Raw genomic sequence first — 9,714 nt, 5'->3', positions numbered from 1 at the left:
GGACACATATCCATAATTACGATTTAAGATATCTTCAACACAATTATGACTAGTCAAAATTACAATTCAAGATATCTTTAATTTAATTTTGTCTAGTCATTATTTGCTTTTAAGATATCTATAATTTAGTTTTCACTAGTCAAAACTACATTCCTCCTATCCAAAAATACATTTAAGATATCTTGAATTATGGAGTCATTAGAGATATCTTTAATTAGGATTATGACTAGTCAAAACTAAAATTGAGATATCTTGAATTTATTTTATGACTAGTCATAATTTAATTGTAGATATCTGAAATGTGTATTTCAGGTAGTCAGTAATTCATTTTAGATATCTTGAATTGAAGTCTCCATACAAGTCAACGGTAAATCTGACATCATTTCGACTTGTCAGAATGTAATTAGAGATATCTCAAATAGTTATTTTGTCTAGCCGAAATATAATTGGAGATATTTTAAATTGCTAAAACGTCTAGTCACAAAACAATTTGAGATATCTGGAATGTAAGGGCGGTAAAACCGAATTTATGTTAAAATGGCTTGCCATATAGACTCAAACTGTTTTTTTAAGGAGCATTTATCAATAAAAAACAACACAAAATATTATGTGTATTTTTAATAACCTAAGATGGCATAAGATAATTTCCAATGTCTTATATCAGCGGTTTGTCCCTCCTATCTAACAGTTAAATAAATGACTCCAAACTAAGCATCTGATTTTCTGTTTTCAGTTTTAGTCAATACAAGTACCTGATAAAATTGACATTTATATTTGTTGTTAAAATATTAAAGTTTACAATGTATGATATTTGCAGTTAAATTGATGCATTAAATTCAGCGAGGGGTTTTCTTTTTCTCAGAACTTAAGTTGAACTAAACTTTATGGGTTTTCCTTACTCTGTCTTCCAATTGATGCAACACCATGAGATCTTAATACAAACCCAGTCAAAAGATAAATGCTGTTTTTTCTGGTGTTTGATTTCAAATGGATATGATTTCAAATATAACTGAGTAACTTTATTCAAAACTAATTCAAGTAAAAGTAAAAGTTCAGGTTTTGTAAACAGCTTGAAAGACATTTAAGACAAATTATAATTACATCATTAAATTTAAATGTAGCTAATTACATTAAAATTTAATTAAAATTACAATTTTAATTAAAATTAAAAAATACCAAAATATACAGTATTTTGGTTCTGTATATGGCAGAACCAAAATACATATTTTTTCCACATTCTGAAGTGGTTTGACTTCTGCGTTATCCATACAGGTAGCCTATAGGACAGTAAAATATTAATGATTTTGTTTTGGTTTGCACAATGAGCCACTGGCGATTTTCGTTATAGCCCTGGCAAAAATTTAAAACTACTTTTACCCCTGGACAGCGCACACCAGCATGTTGCCATCAACTCTTCAGGGCAATTGGAAGCACCTTCAAAAGTTGAAATCAGTGCTAAGGGCTTGGATCCTGACCTGTTCGGATCGGGACCACAGTTCGTCTCTGCTTCCCAACACATCTCATCACTCACAGCTTTGCACACTCCGTAGCCAAATAGGAGGGGAGAAATGACGTAACCATGCAAGCCAAGCCCCTCACAGCGAGCATTACCAGGTCCTTTATAAAGAGCCCCAATATTGGTCACCCGAGCAGCCTCTGCCTCGGATTGATCATTGCCAGGGCAGCGTTCAGTAACAGCCATGTCTCACGGATGGGGATACGGACCGAGCGACGGTAAGAACCCTGCAGCCTCCAGCACTGCCAACCGGGAAGTCTCACTCCTTATTACACTGAAAAGAGTGTGACTGGGCTACATTAATAATTACAAAAGAAGTGCCAGCCGCCTACTGATGATAAAAAAAGAGAGCGAGTTTAATTACACTTTTATAAAATTATAATTATTTAAATTACATTTTACTTATTTCTGTCTAAACACTGTCAGCTCAAAATCATTAAGTAGAATTGAATTACAGTTTAACATTAAGGTAAACAATATTGAATATTCAAATAAATTCTACCCAATGGGAGCTTTTGGTTTTAATTGCCGTACATTTCTACTCCAGGAATTGCGCTACACAAACATAATTAAATAAGTAGTTTTTACTTAAAGTTGAAGGGTGTAAAATCTATTCAGCTGTTTTAATCGTTACTTTGTTGCCATTTAAAGTAAGCAATTATCACACTTTTCTGGAGTAATGAGTGTAGCAGGACAGCCTGAGGAAAGCTGCTTTATGGCAACAACTGCGGTTAAAACACATCAGCTTTATGATGCGCTGCTCGGATGTTCCCAACTCTGGACACTGAAGGTCATGATGAGGAGGATCAACTAAAGTGATGGTTGTTCGTTTCAGGCAGTCGGTTTCCTGCCAGCTAAGTTTTCTGAATGCATTGACTTTTACAGTTGAAAAATATGTTAGAAATATCTGAAATATCTTATTGTGTTTACTGCGTTCAGTAAACACAATAAAAGTCATAACGTCTTACTGAATTTTATATTTTATTCTGTTCATATTGATGCTCGCAATAAAATTTGACCTGCATTTGTAGTTCACTCACAACTTTCTATTTTTTCTAAACTTAATAGAGATGTTGCCTAAGGAATAAATTAGTTATACCTTGTTAAATGAACCATTCTGTAACCACATACTGTAAGTATCCATTATGAATGATCACACTGTGTTTGTTTCTATGGGAGCAATGCTGCTTTTCTTCAAGATGTACTGGAACATCAAAATGGTCACGGTAAAAACTTTGTCTTTATATAACGAACTTGAATAGGTCCTCATTTTTACATTTACAGGACCTGACAAGTGGGCAGAAAACTTCCCGCTTGCTAATGGACCCAGACAGTCTCCCATCAACATCGTTACCAAGGAGGCCCAATATGATCCGTCTCTGAAGCGTCTGAAACTCCAGTATGACCCCTCCAATGCCAGGGGCATTCTCAACAATGGACACTCCTTCCAGGTGGACTTTGTGGACGACACAGACAGCTCCAGTAAGCAAAGCTGACCCCTAAGTTTGAGACTAAAGTTCTGAAGGAACACAAACACACACTTCATCATTTTATACTCATTCTGGAAATGGTTTTAGTTTTGTTTCAAGTCCTGTGTCACTCAGATGCATTGTTGGTATAACAAACATGACATCCTAAACTCCTAAAACCTGATTTCTAACTTTTATTTTAAGTACTTGCAAGATATATTATTACTTTACCTTTGAATTTTATCTCTCCTGTTTGTTTCCTCCACCCATGCTGTATGTACACACAGATAAGCATGTCTGATGATGTAAGTGTTCAGTTATCTCCTAACAGCCCTGGTTCTTTATCTCAAGGTCAACATGCATGTTCAGCCCATCATCGTGACTCTTCAATTTTACTCTGTGCTCCAGTAGTTGTCACAGATAAACAGCTATAATCTGTCATAAAAGCCTTAAAAATGTAATTTTTGAACATGCAGGCAACTTCAAATATCAAATGGTCAATATAAACAGATGAAAAGAAATGTGAAACATACCCAAGAACTTACCCTTAATGTGTAGTTAACAATTCCATTTATTTCAGTTTAATTATAAAGGACACGCTGTTAGACACAGATGACGCTGGCTCAGATAAAGCTTCTTAAAATTTAAATGGGCTGCACAGTGGCGCAGTTGGTAGCACGGTTGCCTTGCAGCAAGAAGGTCATGGGCTCAATTCCTGGCCTGGGGTCTTTCTACATGGAGTTGTTCTCCCTGTGCATGGTGGGTTCTCCGGCACAGTCCAAAAACATGACTGTCAGGTTAATTGGTTTCTCTAAATTCTCCCTAGATGTGTGCATGGTTGTTCATTCTGTCTGTTTCTGTGTTGCCCTGCAACAGACTGGCAACACTCTAAAAAGAAATTAGTTGAACCAACTTAATTGAATTGCTTCAATTGGTAACAAGCAATCCAATTAAGTTTATCCAACTTAATTTATTAAGTTTAACCAATTTAATATATTATAATCATCCAACTCAATTTGTTAAGTTTCTTTTTTAACAAATTTATTAAGTATGTTTAAGATGACAAATCTAAGTCAGTTTTACTCAAATCATTTAGTTTACTTCAAATAAAGAAGTAAATTAATAAAGGATATGTTTTGTTCAAAGGGTTTTTGGCTGAGGCAGAATTTATTTGAGCGTAGTTATTCATGAAAGTGGTCAGTGACAGAGAGGAAGACCTGCAGCTAAGGTCATCAGGTTGGGCATCAAACCTGCGAAGGCCGTGTCAAGGACTAAGTCCTCCTTATGTGGATTGTGCTCTGCACCCTGGTTGGTACAGAATCTGTCCCTGGTAAGCTTGAGTCATGGTGTCAGATGTAGGATACAAATATGGTATTGAACTTAATTCTTTCAAGTAAAGTCAAAGTTAAAAAAATCCTTTAAGAAAAAGTTTTGTGACTTTTAAGTTAGAGTGTATTTAGAGAACACTGTAAAAAGAGTATTAGGCTCAAACCAAGAAGTTATAAAATATTTAGTTTGGAACTACTTAAAAGTTTGAGTTGACTTTTTGTAGAATTAAGTCAAAGAGATTTTAAATGTTTATTTGAACAAAATAGCACCCCTCCCAAACCCGCTAGGGACAAGGGTGTAGAAAATGGATGGATGGAAGTGTCAATGTATCATTTCCAATTTTTCATGGTTTATTGTTCAACTATTTCCTCTTACAGCTGATCAACAGTAGCTTACAAAAGTTATAGCTAGCAGGAGCATTTTAGCATGCTATATTAAAAGAGCTTTGTCACTGGCTGATGCAAATAGAAAAATTATTTATTTGTTGTTTTTTTTTCTCTGTCTTAATGAGTCTGTTATTTGTATTTCTCAGCCCTGACTGGAGGTCCCATCTCTGGAACATACCGACTGAAGCAATTTCATTTCCACTGGGGAGGCAGTGATGATAGAGGCTCTGAGCACACTATAAACGGCATCAAGTTTCCTTGTGAGGTAATGAATTCAACAGTTTGCTGAGTTATGTTTGTATTGTTGAACACATGCATAGAAAAATAATAATGTGAAGATTTGCTATAACCTTAAACTCCTCACATCAAATACAAGGCAGGACATATATACACACCATATTTTCCGCACTATAAGACGCACCTAAAAACCTTCAATTTCCTCAAAAGTCGACAGTCCGCCTTATAATCCGGTGCGCCTTATATATGGACCAATATTGAGCCACAACAGGTCTACGTATTTTAGAATTTTTTCTCAGAAAAAACATATGTTTTGCGGAATGTTATGTCAACTCTGTTACGGACAATATAGACAGTGAGTGAAAAAAACAATAAATTCTAGCAGACTAAAATATTGTTATTCCATTACACCAAGTGTCCTACTACCCAAATACTTTAAATTGAGATGTTTTACTTAAAAATACATTTAAAAAAATCAAAAGATAATCAACTTTTCACAGAGTTATTCGCATAGGGTCAAACGTGTGTGTGTGTGTGTGTGTGTGTGTGTGTGTGTGTGTGTGTGTGTACGTGTGTGTGTGTGGAGTTGTACTGCATGTCGACCCAATATCTTGATGAAGTGAACACAGTTTACTTGACTTTTAAAGGTTCCTGCTACTACAGATATCAGCATACGTCTTTTCTTGTTAGCTTCACCTGGTGCACTGGAATACCAAATATCCCAGCTTTGGGGAGGCTGCTGACAAGCCTGATGGACTGGCTGTGGTTGGAATCTTTCTCAAAGTAAGTAATCAGTGCTCTTTGCACCAGCATCTCCAATAGAGATGTGTTGGAGAAAATGTCTACTAATAACTTTGTATTTGAAAAAAACTACATTAAAGGTGATGTTTTCATTCAGATTGGTGCTGCCAACCCCAGGCTTCAGAAAGTTCTGGATGCTTTGGACTCTATTAAGACAAAGGTACAAACAAAAACAATCTGAGGTGGAATTGAACTTGCGTTGTTCAAATGTGCTCATACTGATAGCTTTGTTTTTCCGGCTTTACATTTCCATCTCTTCTGTGTGAGACATATAGGGAAAGCAGACAACTTTCTCTAACTTTGATGCAAGAACTCTTCTTCCTGGTTCTCTGGATTATTGGACTTATGATGGATCTTTGACGACCCCACCCCTTTTGGAGAGCGTCACCTGGATTGTCCTCAGGGAGCCTATAAGTGTCAGCCCTGCTCAGGTGGGTAGCTTGGTCCACTTAAAACACTGGAAGGACAGAAAAGCTAAATGAATCAGTTAAGAGTTCAACTGTTTTTATTTTTATTTTCAATTTTAAATTATGCTTATTTAAATCTAAAACTGAAACATTGAATCTCTTTTTTGAGAGGGAAAAAAAAGTTCTCATTCATGTGATGTTCATGTAACATTTATTAGACATCTATATTATGTATGTACTGGCTGACAGGTGGGGAAAAGCATGGTCAACATATAGTTTGTCTGTTATATTCTCAGCTGGATGGTACTGGATAAGTATAGTTCACAAGTCAGTGAAATCTACACTGGATTTGCTGGGATTTATTTCAAACTGCACTGTAGTGCAGTTGGTAGCACTGTTGCCTGGCAGCAAGAAGGTCTTGCTACCTGGAGTTTGCATGTTCTCCCTCTGCATGCGTAGGTTCTCTCCGGGTACATGACTGATAGGTTAATTAGTTTGTCTAAATCCTGCTTAGGTGAGTTTGTGTGTGTGTGTGTGTGTGTATATGTGTGTGTGTGTGTGTATGTGTGTGTGTGTGTGTGTGTGTGTGTGTGTGTGTGCATGATTGTCCTGTTTGTCTCTGAGTTGCCCTGTGATGGACTGGCGGGGTTGACTGGTAGGAGTTCATAACTTTATTGATGGGTTGCCAGTTTGATACCCAATCTGTCGTCGTGTCTTTGGGTAAGACACTTCACCCATCTTGCCTGCTGGTGGAGGTCAGAGGGCCGGTGGCCGCATTGCATGGCAGCTTCGATTTTGTCAGACTGCCAAGGGCAGCTGTGGCTGCTATCCAGTAGCTTGTCACCATCAGGGTGTGAATGAAAATCAGTGAATGACTGAATGTAGTGTGAAGCACTTTAGGGTCCTGTGGACTTAATAAAGCAGTTTTTACCATTACGAAATACTCAGTCAGTTAAAATAACGTTTTATTAAAATTATATGTTATGGGTTCATCAGCCCAATACATGCAAGGACTTGCTTCTATTAAAATTTCTGAGTACTGGAGACTATTATTCAAAGTAGGTGAATCATGCTGGAAAATGGTTATTGTTGGGAATTTGTGATATTGTGACATAAAGCAACATATATTGTGTCAAAGGAACTTCATAACTGTTTCTGTGTTCCTGTATTCCATTAGATGGCAAAGTTTCGAAGCCTCCTGTTCACTGGAGAAGGAGAGGCCGCATGCTGCATGGTGGACAACTTCCGTCCTCCACAGCTCCTCAAGGGCCGTCAAGTCCGTGCTTCCTTTAAGTAAATCTTAGTTATACAGCAGGTGTTCCCAAAACCAGGTGTTGGTAACAACCCATGTAATCCATACATAGAAAAAATAAAACAAATCAGTTCAGAAATTAAATTATGAGTAATAATATAAAATGAATTGGGCTATTCTAGCAGTTTTATGTTCTGTCTCTGCAGCTGGTTGAGAGCTTCCTTGTCTCTGTGTTTGGGATCATTGTCCTGCTGAAATATCCACCCTTTTTCATTCTGGCAGCAGACTTTTCTCTATAATGTCTGTACACTTTCATTTATCATCAATTACATGAATTCTGCCAATTATGTAGAAAAATAGACCCACATATTGATGTTCCCACCTCCAAACTTGACTATCTGCATGGAGCCTAAGTTCATTTTGTCCTTCAAATGTGGTGTTTGTTATGGCATCCAAAGAGTTCAATATTACTCTTATCTGACCAGTCTATGTTCTCCCAGTGTTTTACAAGCTTGTCCAAATGTTGTTCAGCAAACATTAAACAAGCTTAAACTTTCTTCGACTCCAGAAATGGAGTTTTGCGTGGTGAGCGTGCATACAGGCCATGGCTACTGAGTGCATTGCTTATTGTTTTCTGAAACAATTGTACTTGCCAACTCCATATCTTTCTGAAGGGCCCAGTGTAGTTCGAACGAAGTCGAACTGTCAATGTACAGTCATGTGGTTTTTGGATTTTCATTTTTGCAAAGACCTATTACGGTCCACAAAACACACTGAGGCGAGCTTCCCTCCCACTGCAGAATACGCCATGATGGTTTTTTGCCATGTGTGTAATTTATAACCATAGAGTAAACATAGCGATCATGGCAGAGAGACAACTATTACAAGTTCAGAAGTTCAGAGGAGGAGGGAATAATATTTGACAGTCTGGAAAATCAATCTTTTTCCATGTCATTAAAAAAACCCAAAAAGACAAATGTTAGGCATTGATGAGCCATTCTCCTGCTTCAACTGAGAGAATGGGCAGTGTAATATTTCAGTATGCTTCCTCCTCCTCATCAAACAATTTCTTTCTGACTGAAAAAACTGTGCTCTCACTATCTGACCTTCCTTGCACAGATATCAGTCAGATCAGCGGCCGGTGGAAATTGTGTGGCAGTTTCCTAAATGAATAAACACCCATGAAATTCAGACCAATCACACAATCTTCCAGAGAGGGGGCAAAAAGTTCACCAGGGGGTGAACAGCATAAGGAAGAGAACAAAATGATGCGATTTTCTTCATGCAACTGCAATAACGAGAACTGTTTTCAGCAATTTGGCTTCCATAAGCCATCAGTTTGGACTGAACCAGCTGATATTCATTTGCACTCAAAAGGGGCAGAATGTCTTTCTGATCACTGATGGATTTTAACTGGTGTCTTGGCTTTCCATGTCTTTTTCCACTTCCCTTTCTGTGTGTTCAATACTTTTCCCTCTTATTACTACGCATAACTTAATGTCTGAACTTGTTTGTTTTGGTTTCTTCTATATATGGATTACTTCAGTTGTTACAAACACCTGGTCAAAAAGTCATATTTATTATGACAAATTGTGATGTGTTCAATACGCTGTATTCCAAAGCGTCTTTATACCATAGCTTTCCATTTCATGTTCATTATTTGAACTATTAATACACAAAGACAGCTTTTTAATTTCCTGCTTGTCTCCAGCTACTTGAAACTTAAACCTTTTGCTTCATTTTATCTCTAGAATGTTTTGCCTTTTTTTCCTCTGAGGATGAATAAATGTCATTCTGGTCTAACAACACTTTTGGTAAATCTTATTTGTAAACTCTGAAACATTAGAATATCAAACTAAACATGAATAAACACACCCATGAAATTCATGGGTATGGTTGTTATTTAAAAAAATATAATCTTTGAAACTTTGACTATCTTTATACTAAGATTTACTGAGGTCTAAAAAATATGACAAAATGAATAACGGAATATTTTGTTAATCTTTAACTTATAATTATATCCTGCCTATTTGTGAAGTTTGTGGAATTATTTCAGATTTGTTTGGTAATAAAAGCCTGTGTGTGTTTTGTGAAATCTTATCCATGCTCGAGTGTTTTCTAGGATTGTAGTCCACTCATTAAATTGCTAAATAAAAGTCGGTATTGAGAACCTCCTTTGTGAGTTGGTGAGACTTTATTCCTATTTATATATTTAAAAATCAAATATATGAGTAGTTATGTCATAATTAACCATTTAATTGACTCTATGCCACTTGTATATCATGAGTTGCTTCTTTATTTTAGCACCTAAATGACA

The 9,714-nt window shown here is 36.6% G+C and overlaps 1 protein-coding gene across 1 annotated transcript; it reads left to right on the top strand.

The window, feature by feature from the left end:
* Positions 1-1,610: 1,610 nt before the first annotated feature.
* Positions 1,611-9,570, top strand: LOC106942139 (carbonic anhydrase-like). The gene is made up of 7 exons (XM_015025327.1): positions 1,611-1,734; positions 2,801-2,998; positions 4,847-4,965; positions 5,628-5,720; positions 5,836-5,898; positions 6,014-6,169; positions 7,323-9,570. Exons 1-7 carry the CDS (start codon positions 1,701-1,703, stop codon positions 7,440-7,442), a joined length of 783 nt encoding a protein of 260 aa, XP_014880813.1. The 5' UTR covers positions 1,611-1,700; the 3' UTR covers positions 7,443-9,570.
* The last annotated feature ends 144 nt before the right edge of the window (positions 9,571-9,714 follow it).

Source organism: Poecilia latipinna, unplaced genomic scaffold (genome assembly GCF_001443285.1).
Source record: "Poecilia latipinna isolate Pla-1442-1.1 unplaced genomic scaffold, P_latipinna-1.0 Scaffold4065, whole genome shotgun sequence".
Taxonomy (NCBI): Eukaryota; Metazoa; Chordata; class Actinopteri; order Cyprinodontiformes; family Poeciliidae; genus Poecilia; species Poecilia latipinna.
The sequence above is the reverse complement of the archived record's forward strand: the minus strand, read 5'-3'. Positions and strand labels throughout refer to the sequence as shown.